The sequence below is a fragment of the Dicentrarchus labrax genome, unplaced genomic scaffold (genome assembly GCF_905237075.1).
Source record: "Dicentrarchus labrax unplaced genomic scaffold, dlabrax2021, whole genome shotgun sequence".
NCBI classification, from domain to species: domain Eukaryota; kingdom Metazoa; phylum Chordata; class Actinopteri; family Moronidae; genus Dicentrarchus; species Dicentrarchus labrax.
Window position 1 is genome coordinate 34,192,468 of NW_026136720.1, and position 24,543 is coordinate 34,217,010.

A 24,543-nucleotide genomic window follows, 5' to 3' on the forward strand; every position below is an offset into this window, starting at 1 on the left:
TCCGGCGGAAAAACCGGAACGTGTCTGAACCTTCGTGTCAATTTTCTCAACCTCGGTCAGTACAACAGTGGACTGGCTGAAAGACTGTTCCTGAAAGAGGGATTGTACCAACTGTCTGTGGAGAGACGGCAGAGGATGAAACTTAAAGTATTTTTAAGAATTTATGCTGTTTTTCATTGTTCGTGTAACGCTAGCACATGCTAACCGCTGTTAGTAGTAGTAGTAGTTATTGTTTGTTAAATGTTTGTTAAATGTGTGCAAGATGAACATGAAACTGATAAGGTGAAGTTAATTTATGAAGCCAGCTGGTGCAGATGTCTCCATATTCTCCCCTGCTGATATTTTTATAGGGATTCACACAAAGTTTATGCCGTGAATTACGAAGCTTCGTGCCGGGGGGGGACACCGTAAGACACCGTACTGTGTGTGTACCGTAATTTCCGGACTATTAACCTGAATATAAGCCGCACCCACTGAATTTTAAAAAAATTATTATTTTGAACATAAATAAGCCGCACATCTATAAGCCGCAGGTGCCTACCGGTACATTGAAACAAATTAAATTTACACAGGCTTTAACAAAACACGACTTGTAACAAAAATAAAAAATTTGCGGTAAACAGTAGCCTACCAAGAAAGTCATTGGTCACTATCTTCCTCCTCCTGCGCACTGAAACCACTGAAGTCATCTCCTTCGGTGTCAGTGTTGAATAGCCTCAGAATGGCTTCATCCGATGTTGGATCGTTTTCAATGTCGCTCTCGTCACTTTCATCCGGAGGCAAATTCCCCGCTGAGCTCATGCTGCCCTCTTCAACACGCAGCAGTCCAGCCTTTCGGAACCCATTGATGATAGTGGATTTTTTGACAATGCTCCACGCTGTCAGGACCCACTGGCAGACTTGACCATGTTGCTCTTCGCATGCCGTAACACTCCGTATGCCATTCATGCATTAGGCTTTCCGTCATCCATCCTTTCTTGTTGACTTTCACAACACAATTTCACTCGGGAATTTTTCTTTTGGCATCGTCATGCGTTTAAAAGTCATCATCGGTGGAAGCTTTTCTCCCGATGCCGTGCAGCCCAGAACACAGGTGAAGTGTGTTTTTTCATGCCCAGTTGTTTTCAGCGTGACGGATGATTCGCCTTTCCTGTTGACAGTCCGAGTGAGAGGCAGGTCAAACGTCAGAGGAACCTCATCCATATTTATGATGTTGTGCGGGCCGATGGAATGCTCCACTATCTTTGCATCAGTGAATTTGTGGAAGTTTGAAACTTTTTCCTCGTAGTCGGGAGGGAGCTGCTGACACAGACTCGTCCGTACCCTGATGGACAGGCCTTTACATCTCATAAATCTGAGACACCACGATGGTCCACCTCAAAAATCCTCAAACGTCATTGCGGTGGCGATTGTTTTGGCTTTCAGTCGGATCTGCACAGTTGAAGCACCTCGGCCGTCTGCTCTCTGTGTGTTGACCCAGTCTTCGAGCTCATTTTCTAGTTCGGGCTATCTGCTTTTCTTCCCTCTGAAAGCTTTTGTTGTCTTTTTACACTGAGTCAGTTCCTCATGCTGCTGTTTCCAACGTCTTATCATCGACTCATTAAGGCCTAGCTCCCGTGCAGCAGCTCTATTTCCTTTTCCAACAGCCAGATCGATCGCCTTCAACTTGAAAGCTTCATCATATGCATTTCTTTGTGTCTTTGCCATGATGAGTGTGACGTAATGACTACCGTAATCAGAATGATGGGAAGTTTGAGCGCGCTCGATTTAAACCTTAACCTGTTCGGCAATTTCATTGGTCTAATGAAAGCTTCATGCCGCCAAAAAACTGAGCACCGTCACATAATGTGTTTTTTGCTCCGTTTTTTGGTGGCATGAAGCTTGTGAAAGCGGGAAAAATCCATAAATTAGCCGCGTCACTGTTTAAGCCGCAAGGTTCAAAGCATGGGAAAAAAGTAGCGGCTTATAGTCCGGAAATTACGGTAATTCAGCAGCGGAGGTCATTAGTTTGGTTGCATTGTAGCTTTGATTAGCACACAGCAGCTCTGTGATGTCACTGTGTTACTATAGTTACTGAGTCTGTCGGACTTTATGATGTAATATGAGGGGCAGTGTGATCGATAACCCTCGTTAGAAGCTACCAAAATACAGGGAGTGAGTTATGCTGATTCTTTTCTGTTTGTGTAACGTGCTAATGTGCTAACCAGCTGGGGCTAGCTGCGTTGTTGTGTGTGTGTGTGTGTTACGGTGTATGTGTGTGTGTGTGTTACAGTGTGTAAATTAACTGATCTACGTGCACCGGAGTTAACGATAGAGCCACTGTGAGAGAAATGGTCAAACTGCAGGGATTCATTAGTTTAGTAACATTGTGTAACTACAACGCTCACTAGGCTGTTTGTGCAGTCAAACACTGATTTATTATTTTATTTTATAACTTAGGACTACTTTGAGCCACAATGAGCTGTTGTACTTGTATTATATTATACTGTATTATATTATACTGTATATTATATGCTGCCTTACAAGTAACACTGAATCTGCCTTGTTTAACAGGTGACCTGATGAAGCTCAGGTGTTCCTGGACCCATCAGAGGACAGAGACAGCTGCAGCATCAGGACAGTCTGAAGGACAGGATCTACACAGTTTACATAAAAGTTCTAGCTTTGTTACTTACAACATGTGTAACTGGAATATGAATGAAATATATAAATAAAGTGTTTTACTTTTAAGAAGAGTTTTGGTCATTTTTAAATTCAGTAATAAGTGTGGTTTTATATAAATAACATGTTATTTCAGGTTTTATGAAGATTTCCTGGATGTACAAGAGTTGAAAACCTGCTTCGTGTAACATCTATCAATATGATAATGTTAAACCTGTATTAATGACTGTAAGCAACACAATGCATTACTGTCTCATATTCAAACTTTATTATGTTGGAAGATAAATGACATCATAATACAGTATATAATATAAATGATAGAATATTCAGTATACAGTATTTTTAATGGGGTTCAAACATAATTGCAGCTTTTACAAATATCTGAAGGTTAACTTTGGTAATAATACTTAGTTAAAATATCAGACTATGAAATATGGATACAGTACTGTTAACAGTTGGTTACTTAGCAGTTTTTAAACCACATGAACAAGTTACTTTATTAGATCAGTGATTCCTTCAGTTATGTTGACATGTTGTACAGGATAAAGTATTCCAGGCATATAATATGTTTAACTTCACTGGGTTGTGTAGACTGTAGGTCACTGCTCACTGCTGTACCTGTAAAGACATAAAACACAGTGTTGCTTCTCATAGGTAAGGTATAAACACTAACATTATGTGATAGATAGAAGTTAATATATAGCAGTATTTACCTGAGGAAAACGTCACAGAAAGCTGTAATCCTGATTGTTGTTGTTAATATCTCTGTGATTTCAGGTCAGACTCCCGCTCTAACATGTCCGCTGGTGAAGTTTTTGGTTTAGAAGCAGTTATTGAATTCATATTGACGGTAGAAATGCAGCTAAATTCAGTAGCAGTGAGGAGCTACCTGCCGGCAGCCCTGAGGCAGAAGTGGGCATCATCTGTGTCATCCGCATCATAATGCCGACCAATCAGAGCAGACTGGGCTTTTCGGTGAAACTGGATCATATTTTATGGAGAAAATGTTTTCTGGTTTTCCCTCTGACGTCCTCCGACTGCTCCGCCCCTCATCCTCATCATCAACTTTCTTTCTGATGGCAGCACCACTGATTTATACTGATTTAAACTGATTTATTCTGATTTAAACTGATTTAAACTGTGTGTGTTTCCTGATGGTTCTCTTTGTTAAATAAAGTTTTAGTCCATTAAAGGTGATGTTGACAGAGTGTGGTCTGCAGTTAACTCTTAAATGGACAATCCTCTATAAATGTTTTGGACTTATAATTAATTGCTATTTTCTAATGTATGTAGGCTGAAATTATATAATTATGACCTTTATTTTCCAGTTTACAGACTGTATCTCCCGACATACATTGCCCATTGAGGGTATAAATTTAACATTTTTCCCTCTTGCGTAACCCTTTCAGTCCCACCCACTGTTTAACTGCGTACAGGAACCGATCGCTCTATCTGGCTGCCAATCAGCAGATCAATATCTATGGTCTTTCTGAGCAGAATGAGCCGTCACTCTTCCTGTGTGTTGCTATGGTGATCCAAACCACATGTGAGCAGTTTGCTTGTCTGTCTGAATATTTGGCTTTTATTTATTAGTTATGATGATTTAGTGAAGTTGACCTTTGACCCCTGCAGAGTCAGAAAGCTTCGATTAGAGGAAAACCTGAGGAAAAGTGACTCTGAGGAAACATTAAGTTGTTGCACTTTATCAGTTTTCTCCTGTTGAGCAGTGATGGAAGAAGTACTCACATCTTTTACTGCAGTAAAAGTACTAATACCACAGTGTACAAATACTCTGTTACTAGTAAAAGCCCTGTATTTAAAATGTCACTGACAAATACATAGTGCTTCCTGTGACTGCTTCACAATAAAAGCACCCTTTTGTCTGTCCAGTTGAAGTGTTTTATTGTGAAGGAGCAGCAGCAGGAAATGTTCTGTTAGCATTAGCAGTTAGCAGTAACTAAATGCAGGAGAGTGAACAGGAAACTGTGAATCTGATTACATGATGGTTCGATTCCTGTTAGTCTGTCTACAGTGTTTTCCTTTTTGTCTTACTTTGCATTGATATGATGTGTGTGTGTGTGTGTGTGTGTGTGTGTGTGTGTGTGTGTGTGTGTGTGTGTGTGAAGAGTTCATTTGCAACAACAGATTAAAGCCATTCTTGAAATGAATCAACCAACAGCAGTTTGATTGATAATCCCTGGATTGCACTCACAAGAATCAAAATGGAGATATCTGTTTTTCTAATGAAGCCTTCGTATGTTACTCCAACATCCAACACAAATATTTCACCATCTTTAAAGCAGAGTCCTACCTGAGCTCCACAGCAACAGCAACAGCACCAACAGGTGATCCATGTCCAGGTAGAGCGTCTCTCTGCCCGTCTGTCTGCTGTCTGCTCTGATGTCTCACATGTGCTGTCCTCAGTGTCTGTCTGCGTACAGGAAGAGGTGGAGCTTTACTGGAGTATACGTGCGTAACCCTTTCAGTCCCGCCCACTGTTTAACTGCGTACAGGAACCAATCGCTCTATCTGGCTGCCAATCAGCAGATCAATATCTTTTTTTTTTTTTAACACAGCTTTATTTATCAGTTATTTATTAACATACTTAGTAGTAGAAACAATAGAGTAAACATTACAATAATTGAAAAACAAATAAACAATACAGAAAATAAATACACAAATAAAGAGAAATAAAAACATGCAAGGGGTCACGAGCAAGGAAAAATTAAATTGAATTAAAGATATCGTAGTGGGAGCACAGTCTCACAGTTCTTGTTGTTCTTAGCAGAAGATATTGACTTTAAATACAACTCCAGTTCTTTCATAAAAACACAGAAAAGATGTTTCACTTTGGCGAATTTACATTTGTGGATGTAAAACTTCGCAAGAATTATAACAAGATTAATTAAATAAAATTATTTTTCAACTGAAATGTCACTCTTCAAAAAAACAAAAAGCACATTCTGCAAAAGGAGCTCAAAGTCACAGAGAATATTATCCACAATAAATCTACAAATATCTTGCCACAATTTACGGGTATATTTACATTTCCAAAACAGATGAATAACAGTCTCAGCATGGGAGTCACAAAAGGCACAGTTTAGGTCTAAATCAGCATATTTTCCAACAGTTACCAACTGGTGAGTCAGTTACATCAGTGAAAGGAACATCAAACACAGAAACAGACATGTTACTCTTGAATAACAAGAGTACACCAGATGGAATAGCATCGAAGACTATACATACTGTTTAGGTGTTATAGGTATCCTATAATGTTGAAGAAACTCCTGATGAGAAAATAAAATACCATTGCTGTTGAATAGTTGTCTTACCCAAATAATATTATTGTTAAACCATTCCCCAAAGAATATGGATCTGTTCTTGTAGAGTACATCTTTATTATTCCATATAGAATAGCGGTGCGGTGAGAAATTGTGTTTGTATATCATCAACCAAGCAAGCAATACTTGTTTATGATAGTTGAAAAGGTGAACAGAGATCTTTTCTATGTTATAGTTGCACACTAAAAGGAATTTTAGACCACCAATTTTAGAAAAAACATAATTGGAGATACAATTCCATATTGAGTCTGTTTTTTTTAGAAATTGTTTGATCCAGTTAATCTTAAAGGTGTTGTTCAACGAATCAAAATCCCCAAAATTAAGCCCCCCATTCTCATATGTGTTTATGACAACAGATTTCTTTATGTAATGCGTTTTGTTTGCTCTGCTCTGCTCAGTGCTGTCATAACAGACAAGGAGGTGCGCAGCACTCGACAGGTAACTTAGCTGCCGGGGCGGTTCTGACGTCCCTTCGGGACAACTCAGGTCCTTCCAGTTGCGATCGCCTCTTCCCGTACACGGCAGAGCAGGGAAGTTTGCACAGCCGCCCCCAAATTCACCTAGTGAATTTGCAGTACTACAAAGATCCCTGCTGTGTTGTAAGATCAGTCTCAGTCCTCTGGCATTTCTGGCAGGGGGATGAGTTTAGCCACTGGCCGTGTGTATGTAGACCCTTTAATGTTCACCTCAGCTGTGCCTATCCGGCTGTCATCACTGGGGATCACTTTGGTGACTTGTCCAACTGGCCACAGTGCTCTTAGCAGCTGTGGGTCAATGATCATGACCACCTGATCTGGAGTGAGGTCCACAGTAGAACTATGCCACTTCCGACGATGTTGAAGGTTGGGGAGATAGTTCTTTGTGAACTGGAGCCAGAAGTGATCTGCCAGCACCTGGCTGTGTTTCCAGCGGCGACATCCAAGCAGGTCACTGTTGTGATACACAGCTTGTGGTACCCGCCCCATGAATAGAAGATTTGGCGTTATCCGGTCGGGATCTGCGATGTCTGATGTAGCATAGCCAAGGGGCTTAGAGTTAAGAATCCCCTCGACTTCTATCAGGACTGTCATGAGGACTTCCTCTGGGAGCACTTGGTCTTTCAGGACTACTTGCAGGGACGCTTTAACAGATTTGATCTCTCTCTCCCAAACACCACCAAAATGAGGTGCAAATGGTGAATTGAATCAGAAGCTGATGCTCTGCTCAGCAAGCTGGTCCTTTAGTGTTGGCTCAAGTGCGGCGAAGGCTTCTTGCAGCTCTCTGTCTCCTACCCGGAAATTAGTGCCTTGGTCACAGAGAATCTCAAATGGCTTCCCTCTTCTTGCCACAAAAGCGTCGTAAGGCGAGCAAAAAGGAGTCAGTGTCCATGCTGCACAAAAGGTCCAGATGCACACACCGAGTGGTGAGGCATTTAAAGACAATACCCCACCTCTTCTCATGTCTGCAGCCTAATCTACAGACAATCTACGCCAGTAGACCAGTATGGCGGTTGGTTGATACGCAACCGTGCAACTGGCAGTTCGGCCATCTGAGGAATGACAGCCTTGCTGCGCCATTTGTGGCACTCTGTACAGCTATGCTGATGTTTCTTGACAGCTTGGCGTCAAATTATCCAGTATGTCCTCCTTATTTCTGCAAATACACGGTCAGGACCTGCATGAAGCAACCGGTTGTCATAATCCTGTATGAGCAACTGCGTGACATGGTGGTTTGGTGCCAGGATGATAGGATGGATGGTGTCCTCCCCTAGATTCACTGCCTTTCGAAGACGACCTCCGACCCTTATCAGCTGATCTTTGTCGTAGACAGGGGATAGAGACAGCAAGCTGCTATCAGAGCTGAGAGGTTTACCTGCTTGCAGAGCAGTAAACTCCGCCGGGAAACTCTCCTGTTGTGCTCTCTTCAAGATGACAACTTCTGTATTGACTCTGTCGGCTGCAGTCATGGGAGGAGCAGCTGCCCGTGTAGGGACTGTAGGGACCGTGTAGATTTCACCTGAGTTACATCTGGGACTGGAAGGCTGCTTACTGTGATTTTTCCATAGAAGATGGTATCACGTGTTTCTTCGGCCGGTGTAGGTGTTGAACTTACAGCAGGATCAGTTGGCCACTCGGCTGGAGGCTGGTGGAGAAAGGTCGGACCACATGTCCAGCGATTGGGCTTTACTAGATCCGCCAGAGATTTCCCACGGGTGATATCATCAGCAGGATTCTCTTTCAAGGGAACATGTCTCCATTTGTCTGCTCCAACTAGCTCTTGGATCTCTGCTATCCGTGTCCCCACAAACACCTTGCACTGCTGAGATTCAGACTGGATCCAGTGTAAAACAGTCGTGGAATCTGTCCACAGTGTTGTTTTATTTACTGGCAGAGTCAACTCTGTGTGTAGGACCTTGGCTAACTGTGCACCTGACAGGGCCGCACACAGTTCCAGATGAGGTGTTGATAATTGTTTCTTGCTATACAAGACGTTGCCATCACAAATGCCACCTGTACTTTTCCTTAACTGTCTTCAACCCTCATGTATGCTATAGCACCATAGGCTTTCTCTGAGGCGTCGCAGAAGATGTGTAGTTTAACAGAAGTGTCAGTAGGAATGTTTGTGGTGTAGCAACGTGGCAGTGTGATGTGTTGAAGCTGGGGGAGCTCGTTCTCCCACGCTTGCCATACAGGGAAGAGACTGTCCACAATGGGCTCATCCCATCCTCTTTCTTGTCTCCATAGGGCTTGAACCAGGACCTTGGCACGTGTGGTATACGGTATGATGTAGCTTAGAGGGTTGTATTGACTGGCTAGAACCCGATATACATATCTCATGGTTGGTTCAGTCGCTGGGATGGTTCGGTGTTTGTATCCAAGAGTGTCAGGTCTGTAGCGCCACAGGAGACCGAGTGACTCCTGTGGGTCGGTCCCATTTGCATTCAGCCATAACTCACATCCTGCTGATTTGGCTTTGGGAGGTAGATGTGCAATAACCTCAGGCATGTTGCTGGACCACTGTCTCATATCAAAACCTCCACTGGCAAGGAGAGCTCTCATCTTGTCAGTGAGCTGTGTGGCTTGATCCTGAGACTGCAGAGACTGGAGACAATTGTCTACGTAAAATGATTGCAGCACAGATTGGACCACGTCTTCATTGCCCTCACTGTGATCTTGCACATGACGGTGCAAAGCATAGGTTGCACAGCATAGGCTGCAGGTAGTCCCAAATGGCAAAACACACCACTCATAGACATCTGGGCTGTGCTCTTTCTCACCATCACGCCACAGGAAGTGAAGGAGTGGCTGGTCTTCTGGGAGGACACGCACCTGATGGAACATGCCGTGGATATCTCCACTGATGGCCACAGCTTGTTCTCTGAACCTCAGTAGCACACCAAGCAGTGGTGCACTCAAGGTAGGACCAGGAAGCAGGTTGTTATTGAGGCAGGCTTGTTGATAGTTGAATGAACTGTTGAAGACAACTCTGGCTTTACCATTATGATAAAGAAGATGGTGAGGGAGGAACCAGGACTCTCTTGACCTGCTCACCTTATCAGCGTTGATCTTGACAGCATATCCAGCCTTCTCCAATTTGTGTATCTCCTCATTATACACTGAAGATTGTTCAGGGTTAGTAGCAAGGCGGCACTCTGTTGCTCTGAGGAGAGCCATCACGGCCGTGGATGGAGCATGGAGCGTGGGTGCGTTTGGTTTACGCAACAATGGAGTAGCATAGCGGGACACACCGTCTACTGTGACTCTGATGGTCTTCTGCTCCAGTTGTTCCATAGCTGCTTTATCCTCGCCAGAGCGGATCTCCTCCTTACTGTTTCTGAATGGCAATGTGTCTAGCTTCCAAAGTCTTGGACAGTAATGGACAAAAACTTTATTTAACAAAGAGAACCATCAGGAAACATGCACAGTTTAAATCAGTTTAAATCAGTTTAAAGTAGTTTAAAGCAGTTTAAATCAGTCTAAAGCAGTTTAAAGAAGTTTAAAGCAGTGGTGCTGCCATCAGAGAGAAAGTTGATGATGAGGATGAGGGCGGAGCAGTCGGAGGACGTCAGAGGGAAAACCAGAAAACATTTTCTCCATAAAATATGATCCAGTTTCACCGAAAAGCCCAGTCTGCTCTGATTGGTCGGCATTATGATGCGGATGACACAGATGATGCCCACTTCTGCCTCAGGGCTGCCGGCAGGTAGCTCCTCACTGCTACTGAATTTAGCTGCATTTCTACCGTCAATATGAATTCAATAACTGCTTCTAAACCAAAAACTTCACCGTGGCAAAGAAAAGGCAACTATCCTGGAGAGGGGGGCCGTTCCGGGTATACCAGGATCTCCCAACAGAGATCAGAAGAAAACGTGCGGAATACGATGATACCAGAGGGAAACTCTGGAGAGCCGAACTGAGATATGCTGTATCCCTCTTGACTCATAGTCACCATATGAGACGTAAAATACATCTACAACAACCAGTAGCAGTTTTGGGCATGGGCGGAGCGGGCAGCCGCCCAGGGCGGCATTTTTTCATGACACATGGGGGGGGGCACGAGCACTTAAAAAAAATAAACCCTCTGCGCAGCGAAGCGGTTTTCTAATATCTATCTGTTCTATCATATCACTGTGTGGGGAATTGGCAAATTGGCGCCCCCTACAGCTGCAAGTGCCCCTGATAAGGTGCTGTGCACAGAAGCTGTGTGTGTGAGGGGGAAGGGTGACAGTTCACCTCTGGGTCTCCCTAATGGAATGGACAAGTGGGGGAACAGGGAATCCACTGTAAGTCAGTCACACCTCGACTTTCTTCCAAATAACGCACATTTCATCGAAGGGGGTCTCGCCCAGGGTGTCATTCAAGATAGAACCGCCACTGACAACAACGCGTTGGATGCAGCTGAAGATCTGAAGAAGTCAGTCCAGACTGTATGGGAAGCCTTTAAGGCAACTTGCAGAGGCTGGATTATAAGCTATTCAACAGCTAGGAAAAAGGAAAGAAATGCAAGGAAGCATGGTCTGAATAAGGAACTCAAATCCCTAGAATCAAGACATATGTTGGACCCAGATAACCCTCAATTAAAGAACTCAATGATGATTATAAAAACAGAATTACAAACAATTTTACATGAAGAAAATGCATTTGCTCTTTTTCAACTACGCTGAAGACACTTTGAGGCTGGTGACAAGGCTGGTAAATTACTCGCCTTAAGACTTAAGACAGCAAGAAAACCAGCAGTCAATTACAAGTATTAAAGATGAAGATGGGTACTAAATTAATCAAGTCTTTAAAATGTTCTATAGTAAGCTTTATAAATCAGACTGCTCCACTAATGAAAATGACATGGAAGACTTTTTCAGAAACATAACTTTACCAACCCTCAGTGAGGAAGGAAGGGAATCAATGGAGTCACCTGTCCTAGAAAATGAAATAAAATCTGCTGTGAAATCTCTGTCAACTGGTAAGACAACAGGCGACAATGGTTATACAGCTGAGTTTTATAAATGTTTCCAAGACAGGCTTATACCACTTCTAACGCTGCTTTCAAATGACATAATAATCAATCAATCCATGCCATTAACCAAGCGCCAAGCAACTATCTCTTTAATTCCTAAGCCAGACAAGGACCATTTGCAAATGAGTAATTATAGACCCTTGAGTATTTTAAATAGTGATTACAAATTATTCGCAAAGATCCTTGCAAAGTGAATGGATAATGTCATAACTTCTTTGATACTTCTACATGTAATGGCTAGGGCAGAGACTTATCAGCACCCGGCGATAGCTGTGTTGCTGGATGCTGAGAATGCCTTCGATAGAGTAGAATGGAAGTATCTGTTTTATGTATTGTCTAAATATGGCTTGGCCCAGTATGTATAAATTGGATAAAAGCACTTTACCATGAACCAGTTGCATCAGTTAAAACAAATGGCATAAAGTCTGACCTATTTCATCTGTATTGGTCGGTATTTTATACTTGCCCTCGTGCCTCTTGCCTGTGCCATACGTGCCCAAAGGGATATAAACGGTATTAGTATTGGTGATTATGATTTCAAAGCCAGCCTTTTTGCTGATGACATATTGTTGACATTATCAAACCCAATGTATTCTATTCCCCAAGTACTAAAGCTTATTGACACATTTGGACAGTTTTCTGGATACAAGATCCACTACAGTAAGAGTGAGACCATCCCACTGAACCATCTCACTTACCAAACACATTTGGGCACATCCCCTTTTAAGTGGACCCCCCAAGGTATGAAAGATCTAGGAATTAAAATACGATCTCCAATTAACAAAATTGTTGATATGAATGCGCCAGAACTTCTTAAAATTGTCAGGGAAGACATTAAAAGGTGGACAGCTTTACCTCTATCCCTCTGGGGAAGATCAGAAGTCATAAAAATGAACATATTACCAAGGTTGGCTTTTCTCATTTCGTCTATACCACTTAAATTCCCCCCTAGCTGGTTTAAGGAAATGAACAAGTTATTCTATGGTTTTCTTTGGAAGGACAAAAAACCTATGAGTAATAAAAAATTAACCAACCCAAGAATTAAAGGAGGATTAGAAAACATGAAATCATTTTCAAAGTTTATAACAAAGGCATAACCGTAACAGTTTTATGGTATAATCCCAAAGCCATTTCCAGAATTAATAATCCAGCCTTACAGCTCTCATGAGATGTAGTCAAAATTCTCCAGAAGAACTGAACTTTAGTGGGACATCTTAACCATCATGTCCACTGTGGAATAATCCCTTGTTTACCGCAGGAGGTAAACCTCTTAAGAATAAAGTAGGGCAACGGCATAATATAAATCAGTTGGGCCAAGTAATTAGTGATAGCAAAATGATCCCGTTTAATGACTTAAAATTACAATTTGGACTGATAGACACAGAATTTCTGTCATATCTACAAATAAAATCTGTCATGAGACCTTTACTCTCCAAAGAGATAGGGAATAAAAAAGATTTAGAAAACTAATTAAGGGGAATAGCTATCAGGAAAGGTACAGTCTCAGCAATGTATAAATTATTATGTTCTGCCCCCAAACTAAATTGCAATGGGAATGTGATATGGGTGAACCTATTTTCCTTCCACAATGGGATAGAGCACTTACAAGTTGTACAAAAGGGTCAAAGTGTGTCAGATACAAAATTATACAGATAAAGATATTACACAGAGCCTACATTACACCTTGCAATCTGAATAAAAAACACATTATCCAAATCCTCCTGGCATGGCTGTGAGGTGGAGGGTACACTAATGCACTTACTTTGGTACTGCCCTCCTGTTAAGAGGTTTTGGTTGACTGTTATTGAAAGCTTGTCATATGTCCTTAACATAGATATAAAACCCTGCCCGATAACCTGTATATTAGGTGCGAATATGGACACTGCTAAACCCAAAACTGTACAAAGAATGATTGCTCTGGCTTTTCTATTAGCGAAACGGATCATTTTAATGAACTGGAAACAACGTAAGCCAAACTGTTTTAGTATGGAGAACTGGCGCAAGGACTTCATGGAGTTTTTATCGATGGAACAGGCCGCCTCCACTCTGGTAGAGGATAATAGGCCGGATGAACTGTGGAGCTTTTTTAAATCTCGTCTCCAGGAAACATGAGGATCCCCATGTGAAGACCTGGGTTAGGGTTAAAATCAGTCACATAGTTGGTGGTGTGTGCCTTAGTGCCGTAAAGCGTTACACACTCGTCCCGACCCGGAGACCAAAGTTCCACAGTGCAAGAACAGGAGTACAGAGGAAGCATCACCCTGTTACAGTCAGTGTAACATCAGCATGATTCTGAAGCTGATTGTGAGGTGGAAAAGTTACATAAGGGGCTTTAAGTCAATAATAATAATAATAATAATAATAATAATAATAATAATTAAAGCTGCAAGCAGCGTGGGGCGGGACTTCGCACTCCACGCAACTCGGGGCGTGCTGCGGCCGCGTCACGTGCCGTCATAACACGAGCGGACCACGACATGAAAATGTCACGTAAATCAGCTCAAAATCGCCACGCAGAGCTTACATCCTGTTGCCAGTAGGTGGCGCTATCACTATGTCTGAATATTGTCATGTAAACATGTTCCGGGCGAGACTGTTACAGAATATATGAAGTTTATTGGAGATTGGACATTGCACACTGAAGTTATGAGTACTGTTTTATGGCGAAGTGGCTGAATTCGACAAGTCGTCACTGGCACGCGGTTTGACGTACAGTCACAAATAGCTCAACTTTTCATCTACAGTTTGTTTTGATTGTACTGACCAATTTTGAAATTGATCTGATATATTCCCTAGGAGGAGTTAGTTAGTTACCTACATGCACAAATAGCACAAGTTTTAATCAGCAATTTTTTTGACTGTACTGTCCAAGTTTGAAGTAGATGCCATAAGTCCCCTATGAGGAGTACGTTAAAATACAACGCGCAAAGTTCGCCGAAAGTGAAAATCAAAATCAAAATGGCCGACTTCCTGTGGGCTTGGGGGCATGGGTCCAAGAGGCTTTTCTGTAGGTCTCGGCACGGTACACGTGCCTACCTAGTTTCATACATATCGGTGAAACGTGGCACCGGGGCTGTTTTTTTGAAATACTGTAGGAGGTGGTACAAACACGACAAACACGATTTTGGTATGTGAGCTACAGGCACCACTCTACACGTGTCCTGTGAATTTCATGTTCATAACTATTACGGTCTCCGCGCAGTTATTTACCATGCCACCAGAACGCCACCCAGTGGCAGATTGTTGACACATTCTGCCAGAGCAGACTCTATCTGCCTATTTACTATTTTTCCAACTCTTACTGTTTTTTATACTGTTGTTTTCTCTATCCACTTTGCTGCTGCAACATTGGAATTTCCCCATTGTGGGACAAAAATACAGGAATATCTTATCTTACCTTATAAACATAGCAAAAACAATAGAGACCTCATAGTGTTTGACACTGGCTCGGTCCCTAATAATAATGACACTGTGTATTGTCAGGCACTTGTGTTAAAGACTCTAACTGTGTCTGTTTTATAACTACTGTGACAGAGTCAGTCAGATATACTCCAGTAAAGCTCCACCTCTTCCTGTACGCAGACAGACACTGAGGACAGCACATGTGAGACATCAGAGCAGACAGCAGAGAGACGGGCAGAGAGATGCTCTACCTGGACATGGATCACCTGTTGACCACCAAACCCGCCAGTTAAAGCAAATAGCTAGGAAATCTGAAAGGAAATGGCGCTCTTCCAAATTATCAGAATATCGCTCAAATTGGCAAGATGATCTTAAGATTTATAGAAAGGCCCTCCGTAATGCCAGAGGAGCCTATTACTCAGCACTAATAGAAGAAAATAAGAACAACCCTAGGTTCCTCTTCAGCACTGTAGCCAGGCTGACAGAGAGTCACAGCTCTATCGAGCCACATATCCCCATAAACTTAAGTAGCAATGACTTCATGAGCTTCTTCTATAATAAAATTATTACTATTAGAGAAAAATTAATCACCAACTGCCATCAACAGTTATCAGTGGCTCTAAGTTCAGGGACTTCTGTCAATGTAAACTTAGATGTATATTTAGACTGTTTTTCTGCTATCGATCTTCATCAGTTAACTTCAATCATTTCTTCATCGAAGCCATCAACCTGTCTGTTAGACCCGATCCCAACTAGGCTGCTTAAAGAAGTTGTTCCCTTAATTGGCACTCTTTACTGGATATGATTAATCTTTCTTTATTATCAGGATATGTACCACAGTCCTTTAAAGTAGCTGTAATAAAACCCCTTCTTAAAAGTCTACTCTTGACCCAGGGGTTTTAGCCAACTATAGACCGATTTCTAACCTCCCGTTCCTCTCTAAGATTCTGGAGAAAGTAGTCGCCAAAGAGTTGTGTGACTTTCTACATAACAATAGTTTATTTGAGGATTTTCAGTCAGGATTTAGAGTTCATATAGCACAGAGACAGCTCTGGTTAAAGTTAATAATGACCTTCTGACTGCTTCTGACAATGGACTTGTCTCTGTACTTGTATTATTAGATCTTAGTGCTGCATTTGACACCATTGACCATGATATTCTTTTACAGAGACTTGAGCATCAAATTGGCATTAAAGGAACTGCCCTAACCTGGTTTAAGTCATACTTATCAGATCGTACTCAGTTTGTACATGTTAACGATGAATCCTCCATAAATACTAAAGTTAGTCATGGAGTTCCACAAGGTTCTGTACTTGGACCAATACTATTTACTTTATATATGCTCCCTTTAGGCAACATTATTAGGAATCACTCATTAACTTTCACTGTTATGCAGATGATACGCAGTTATATCTATCAATCAAACCCAATGAAATTAATCAATTATCTAAATTACAAACATGTCTTAAGGACATAAAATCCTGGATGACCTGCAATTTTCTGATGTTAAACTCAGAAAAAACGAAATTCTTGTTCTTGGCCCCAAAAACCTTAGAGACTCATTGTCTAAAGATATAGTCACTCTAGATGGCATTAACTTGGCCTTAGCACCACTGTCAGGAATCTTGGAGTTCTCTTTGATCAGGATTTGTCATTTAACTCCCACATAAAGCAGACCTCTAGGACTGCCTTCTTTCATTACGTAATATTAGAAAAATTAGAAACATACTATCACAGACAGATGCAGAAAAACTAATCCATGCATTTGTTACTTCAAGGCTGGATTACTGCAACTCTTTATTATCAGGTTGCCCCAATAAGTCCATTAAAACGCTCCAATTAATTCAGAACGCTGCAGACAGTACTGACAGGAACTAGAAAAGAGATCACATCTCTCCTGTACTAGCTACTCTGCATTGGCTCCCTATAAAATGTGAATTGAATTTAAAATACTCCTCCTACCTATAAAGCTCTTCATGGTCAGGCCCTTCATATCTTAAAGGCTCATAGTCCCTATTACCCCACTAGACACTACGTTCTCTGAATGCTGGGCTACTTGTGGTTCCTATAGTCTCTAAAGTAGAACAGGGCCGAGCCTTCGTTACCAGCTCCTCTCCTGTGGAACCGTTCCAGTTGTGGTTCGGGGGCAGACACCCTCCCACATTCAGGTGGCTTAAGACATTCCTCTTTGATAAAGCTTATAGTTAGGGCTGGATCGGTGGTCCTGAACCATCCCTTAGTTATGCTGTATAGGCCTAGACTATCGGGGATTTCCCATGGTGCACTGGCTACTCTCTTCTTTTTTTGCACTATTCTGTCCCATTAATGCATGTTACTAACTCCACTTCTTCCGGGTTCTTGTGCTTTCTCGTCTGCGGTTCTCATGGATCCTGGTGGGCCTCCTGCCTGGTCCGTTGACTGCCATTGCCAATACTGTTGTTGCTGTGCACCTGTGTTGTCGTTTTTTTTTTTTTCTTCTCCACTGGTGAGACGCACCACCCACCTGGCCGAGGATCTGTTCGCTTTTAACAGGCGTTTTTCCTTGCCCTTGTGTGTTGCTCGGTGGTACTGTTGGGTCTCTGTAATTAATGTTAAAGAGTTCTCGACGCTCTATTTGAAAAGTGTCCTGAGATAACTTCTGTTATGAATTGGCGCTTTACAAAAAAAATTAAATTAAATTGATTGAATTGGTGCTGTTGCTGTTGCTGTGGAGCTCAGGTAGGACTCTGCTTTAAAGATGGTGAAATATTTGTGTTGGATGTTGGAGTAACATATTCAGGCTTCATTAGAAAAACAGATATCTCCATTTTGATTCTTGTGAGTGCAATCCAGGGATTATCAATCAAACTGCTGTTGGTTGATTCATTTCAAGAATGGCTTTAATCTGTTGTTGCAAATGAACTCTTCACACACACACACACACACACACACACACACACACACACACACACACACACACACACACACACACACACACACACACACACACACACATCATATCAATGCAAAGTAAGACAAAAAGGAAAACACTGTAAGATCGTACACAGTAAAGTTTTAATGTTTTAATTCTATTTTTAGTCAGTTATTATTATTTTCTTCAGCAACATAAATACTAGTAACAGAGTATTTGTACACTGTGGTATTAGTACTTTTACTGCAGTAAAAGATGTGAGTACTTCTTCCATCACTGCTCAACAGGAGAAAACTGATAAAGTGCAACAACTTAATGTTTCCTCAGAGTCACTTTTCCTCAGGTTTTCCTCTAATCGAAGCTTTCTGACTCTGCAGGGGTCAAAGGTCAACTTCACTAAATCATCATAACTAATAAATAAAAGCCAAATATTCAGACGGACAAGCAAACTGCTCACATGTGGTTTGGATCACCATAGCAACACACAGGAAGAGTGACGTCTCATTCTGCTCAGAAAGACCATAGATATTGATCTGCTGATTGGCAGCCAGATAGAGCGATCGGTTCCTGTACGCAGTTAAACAGTGGGTGGGACTATTAGCCTACATACAGAAAATAACATTAATAGAATTATAATCATGATGGTATTTTTTAAATAATGTTGTACCAATCATAGAGACTTAATAGGCTTCTTTCTTTGACAGATTGAGTGTTTTCTTGTCTCTGACGCTCACTGCGTCGGCTTAGCAACAGTTGTCATGCAGTATTATTACACAGACGCACTCAACATGAGGAAGTTACACTCTGCTAGGATTTCACAACTTCACATAGATACACATCTTCTTCATGAGCACAAGAGCATTTAATACAACAGTCTCCATCCCAGAGCAGTGAGAGATTGGATGCTGCAGAACGGAGGGAACCTAAAACAACACACTGTGTTTTGTTCATTATTTTGTTCTTCCAAAACTCTCCCAGTGACTTTCCACACTTTTTATATTCAACTAAACAAAAAGTCACAATCCAAGTTTGCCATGTAGTTTTGCATTTGTAAGGATGGGACGCACTGATTTTATTTCTGTTATTTATTGCTTTTTATTTTCTATACGACCTGACGTGTCTATGACCTCCACACACACAATATCAAAGTTATACAAAAAGGAAAACATTGTAAAATTGTTCACAGTAAAGTTTGAATCCATCAGATTTCCATCAAATCAAAACCAGTTTTTGATTCTATTTTTAGTCATTTTTCCCTGCAACATCCAATAATGATAATAATAATAATAATAATAATAATGACACTGTATTATTATCAGGCACTTGTGTTAAAGACTCTAACTGTGTCTGTTTTATAACTACTGTGACAGAGTCAGTCAGATATACTCCAGTAAAGCTCCACCTCTTCCTGTACGCAGACAGACACTGAGGACAGCACATGTGAGACATCAGAGCAGACAGCAGACAGACGGGCAGAGAGACGCTCTACCTGGACATGGATCACCTGTTGGTGCTGTTGCTGTTGCTGTGGAGCTCAGGTAGGACTCTGCTTTAAAGATGGTGTAATATTTGTGTCTCTCTCTGACACACACTCACACACACGCACACACACACACACACACACACACACACACACACACACACACACACATTAATGTATGAAAGGAAGAAAAAAAGGTCTACTGGGAGCAGTGCTGGTTGTTAAACAGTCTGACAGCAGCAGGAAGGAAGGACCTACGATATCTCTCCTTCACACATTTGGGGTGAAGGAGTCTGTCGCTGAAGGAGCTGCTCAGTGTACTGATGGTGTCCTGCATGGGGTGGGAGACATTGTCCATCAGTGATGATAGCTTTGCTATTATCCTCCTCGCTCCCACCAATTCAATTCAATTCAATTCAATTCAATTCAATTCAATTCAATTTTATTTGTATAGCGCCAATTCATAACAGAAGTTATCTCAGGACACTTTTCAAATAGAGCAGGTCTAGACCGAACTCTTTATAACATTAATTACAGAGACCCAACAGTACCACCATGAGCAAGACCTTGGAGACAAGGGCAAGGAAACACTGCCTGTTAAAAGGCAGAAACCTAGGACAGATCCTCCGGCTCTAGGTGGGTGGTCGTCTGTCTCGACCAGTTGGGGTGAGAGAGAGAGAGAGAGAGAGAGAGAGAGAGAGAGAGAGAGAGAGAGAGACAGACAGACAGACAGACAGGTGCACAGCAACAACAGTATTGGCAATGGCAATCTAGCAGGACCATGGCAGGAGGCTCCACCAGGATCGATAAGAACCTGCCAGACGAGAAAGCACAAGAACTCCGGGGAAGAAGTGAAGTTAGTAACATGCATTAATGGGACATGAATGAGTGCAGAAAGAGAGAGGAAGAGAGGAGTTCAGTGCACCATGGGAAATCCCATGAGAGTCTAGGCCGCATAACTAAGGGATGGTTCAGGACTCACCTGATCCAGCCCTAACTATAAGCTTTATCAAAGAGGAATGTCTTAAGCCTACTCTTGAATGTGGTGAGGGTGTCTGCCTCCCGAACCACAACTGGAAGCTGGTTCCACAGGAGAGGAGCTTGGTAACTGAAGGCTCTGGCTCCTGTTCTACTTTTAGAGACTATAGGAACCACAAGTAGCCCAGCATTCAGAGAACGTAGTGTTCTAGAGGGGTAATAGGGTACTATGAGCTCTTTAAGATATGAAGGGGCCTGACCATGAAGAGCTTTATAGGTGAGGAGGAGGATTTTAAATGTTTGTAATTTAGATAATTGATTAATTTCATCAAGCTTGATTGATAGATATAACTGCGTATTATCTGCATAACAGTGAAAGTTAATGATTGATTGATGAGTGATTCCGAATAATTATTCCTAAAGAGAGCATTTATAAAGTAAATAGTATTGGTCCAAGTGCAGAACCTTGTGGAACTCCATGACTAACTGTAGTATTTATTGAAGATTCATCGTTAACATGTACAAACTGCGAGCGATCTGATAAATATGACTTAAACCAGCTTAGTGCGGTTCCTTTAATGCCAATTTGATGCTCAAGTCTCTGTAAAAGAATATTATGGTCAATGGTGTCAAATGCAGCACTAAGATCTCATAATACAAGTACAGAGACAAGTCCATTGTCTGAAGCAATCAGAAGGTCATTATTAACTTTAACCAGAGCTGTCTCTGTGCTATGATGAACTCTAAATCCTGACTGAAATCCTCAAATAAACTATTGTTATGTAAAAAGTCACACAACTCTTTGGCGACTACTTTCTCCAGAATCTTAGAGAGGAAGGGGAGGTTAGAGATCGGTCTATAGTTGGCTAAAACCCCTGGGTCAAGAGTGGGATTTTTAAGAAGGAGTTTAATTACAGCTACTTTAAAGGACTGTGGTACATATCCTGATAATAAAGAAAGATTAATCATATCCAGTAAAGAAGTGCCAATTAAGGGAACAACTTCTTTAAGCAGCCTAGTTGGGATCGGGTCCAACGGTTGATGGCTTCGATGTAGAAATTATTGAAGTTAACTGAGTTGAGGGGGCAACCCAGGACAGAGCTGGTCTTCTTAATCAGCTTGTCGAGTCTCTTCCTGTCGGCTGCTGAGATGCTGCTGCTCCAGCAGACCACTCCAAAGAAAATGGCTGATGCCACAGCAGTATCAAAGAAGGACCTCAGGAGCTCTCCCTGCACTCCAAAGGACCTGAGTTTCCAGAGCAGATAGAGTCTGCTCTGGCCTTGCTTATAAAGTGCATGAGTGTTATGAGTCCAGTCCAGTTTATTGTTCAGGTGAACACCCAGGTACTTATAAGAGTCCATTCTCTCTATGTCCATACCCAGAGTGTTCACCGGTGTTCAGGGGGCGTGACTGCGCCTGCGGAAATCCACCACCAGCTCCTTGGTTTTCCCTGTGTTGATTTGGAGGCTGTTCCACTGACACCAGTCCACAAAATCCTTGGTCCTCACATACTGTGGGCTGTTGGTGAGGTAATCCATAATCCATGAGGTGAGGTGATAATCCACACCTGAGAGCTCCAGCTTGTCCCTCAGAAGCAGAGGCTGGATGGTGCTGAAAGCACTGGAGAGGTCGAGGAATGTGATCCTCACAGTGCTTCCGGGCTTTTCCAGGTGAGAAAGAGCTCTGTGAAGGAGGAAGATGACAGCGTCATCCACCCCGATGCCAGGCTGATAGGCAAACTGCAGCGGATCCATGGATGGTCCCACCAGAGGGCGGAGATGGGCGAGGACCAGCCGTTCCAGTGTCTTCATCAGGTGCGATGTCAGCGCCATCGGCCTGTAGCTGTTGAGGTCCTTTGGGTGCGGTGTTTTTGGCACCGGCACCACACAGGGTGTCTCCCACAGTTGTGGAACTGTCCCCAGCTTCAGGCTCAGGTTGAAGACGTGCTCCACAATCCCACAGAGTTGGTCTGCGCAGGACTTGAGGAGCCAGGAACTGATGCCGTCTGGACCCGCAGCCTTTTTTGCCTTTATCTTCCTGAGCTCTTTCCTCACCTGGTCAGCAGAGAGGGACAGATAGGGGCTCGGGGGCAGGGTTTTTGGGGGTGTGAGGGGGGATGGAGGTGTGAGAGGAGGTGAGCACGTCGGTGGGGGGGATGGGGCAGTAGTAGAGGTGGAGGCAGTGGTGGCTGGCTGCGATCTGAGTGCTGTGTGGGTGGGGGTGGGGTTGATGGAGGGGGAAAAATACAGGGTGTGTAGACAAGGGGGGCTGCAGCATGGATGGCTGGACCGGGAGAGGGTTGGATGTCTGTTGAAAAATAGGCTCAGATCATTCACCCACTTCTGGTCCCCCACAGCCTGGGAGCCCGGTTCTTTGTAGCCTGAAATGGTCTTCAGGCCTCTCCAGACTCTGCTGATGTTGTTCTGCTGCAGCTGATCCTCCATTTTCTTCCTGTATCTGTTCTTCCCCTCTCTAATCTTCCACCTCAGCTCCTTCTGCACTGACTTCAACTTCTCCTTGTTTCCAGACTTGAAGACCCACTTTTTCTCCTTCAGCAGGGCCTTAATGTCCAGATTGATCCAAGGTTTGTTGTTGGAGAAACACTGTACAGTCCTGGTGGGCACAGTGTTCTCCACGCAGAAGTTAATATAGTCTGTGATGCAGTGAGTGAGGCTGTCGATATCCTCCCCATGAGGATAACAGAGTTCTTCCCACACAGTTGAGTCAAAACAGTCCTTCAGAGCCTCTTCAGTCTCCTCAGACCATCCTCTCACTGTACGGGTCACAGCTGATTGTCTGTGCATGAGGTGTTCATACACAGGCAGGAGATGAACCAGGTTGTGATCTGATCTCCCCAGGGGAGGGAGGGCAGTTGAATTATATGCCTCCTTGGTGTTGGCATAAAACAGATCCAGTATTTTATTGTCTCTGGTGTGGCAGGTAACGTACTGGGTGAATTTGGGCGTGGAGGAAGGAGTGGACCCATACAAAGAAAGACAACAACTGTGTTGGTGCAATTAATTAAAGTTTTCCTATCAAAATGATTAATAGTAAGTATAACTTAAATGAATTATGAAGTTCTTCGGGCACCACTTTTAATGTAGTTTAGTCTCATGAAATACACAAAACTATTATTTTGGAACTTGGATTAATAAATAAGTTATTACCTACGACCAAAATGACCATCAACAGCTGGTAAGTTGGAGGATTTGGAGCTCTAACTTTATAAGTATAGAACCATTCATACAGTTTAGTGCAGCTCAGAGTGCTTCACAGATGATTGATAGGATGATATTAAGACAGAATACAAAAACAATGAAATATAGTCACTTTAAAAATAGAACACAACCATAAAAATGCCAGTCAATACAACAAATGTTCTTTTTTCTCAGGTATACTGATAGTAAATCATTAAAACAAATGAACAATGAAATGGAGTTAGGGTCAGGTATATTCAAGGACTCAAGGTTGTATGATATCTCCAGGTGTACAAGTGTGTCCAATTGTGTTCAGTTGTTGACGAGTTTAGCCTTGTTAAGGCCTTCAGGTGTGTCTGGTTTGTGATTATTCAGGTGTTTTAATGTGTTCTTGAGTTTTCAGGTGTGATCAGGTGCTCAAGTGTTTTCAGTTGTTTACAGATATGTTCAGATGTTTTTATGTTTTCAGGTGGTTCGTTGTTGATTGTTGTTGGTGATTATTCAGGTGTTTAAATGTGCTCTGTTGTGTGTAGGTGTTTTCAGGTGTGTTCATGTGTGATAAGGTGTTTTGTGTTGTGTGCAGGTGTTTTTTGGTGTATTCTAGTGTTTTAAGGTGTTATCAGGTGTATTCAAGAATGTTCAGGTGTGATCAGGAGTGCGCAGGTGTGTGATGTATTCATGTGTGATCAAATATATTCAGTGTGCAGGTGTTGAGTTTAACTCAGTGTAAACCAGTCTGCTGACTCGTGTTCATTCACATGTTCATCTCAACTATAGTAAACTGGTAAAACGGCTCCAGAGAGAGTTCACTGAGATGTTTCTGAGCTCCAAGAAACTTGGATCGACTGTCCTCTTTTCAATATGCTGCTTCATACTGATGAGTATTTTCTGATTTTCTCCTCAGCACTGCAGACTGAAGGAACACCCAACTCAACAGGTAAATAGAGAAAGAAAAGAGAAGTAAAGAATCGTCTTTGTGTGGAGAGCAAAGATTGTGGAGTACCTGAGCAGAAGGAACAGAATAGATGAATCTGCAGATGATGATGTTTTATTGTTTGAAAGTGTTTAAAAATGGATACC

General features: G+C 42.3%; 3 protein-coding genes across 3 annotated transcripts in view; 1 reads left to right on the forward strand and 2 right to left on the reverse strand.

The window, feature by feature from the left end:
* LOC127352689 (GTP-binding protein 2) overlaps window positions 1–24,543 on the reverse strand; it is a 123,534-nt gene that overhangs the window by 47,967 nt on the left and 51,024 nt on the right. The gene's annotated exons all lie outside the window — the stretch shown is intronic.
* The window catches only part of LOC127352727 (scavenger receptor cysteine-rich type 1 protein M160-like), a 258,877-nt gene that overhangs the window by 13,254 nt on the left and 221,080 nt on the right, over window positions 1–24,543 (reverse strand). The gene's annotated exons all lie outside the window — the stretch shown is intronic.
* The window catches only part of LOC127352687 (scavenger receptor cysteine-rich type 1 protein M130-like), a 45,912-nt gene continuing 40,540 nt past the window's right edge, over window positions 19,172–24,543 (forward strand). The window contains exons 1-2 of the mRNA XM_051381280.1: window positions 19,172–19,346; window positions 24,368–24,400. Coding sequence (XP_051237240.1) covers window positions 19,304–19,346; window positions 24,368–24,400 — 76 coding nt within the window. The 5' untranslated portion in view covers window positions 19,172–19,303. The remainder of the gene's footprint in view (window positions 19,347–24,367; window positions 24,401–24,543) is intronic.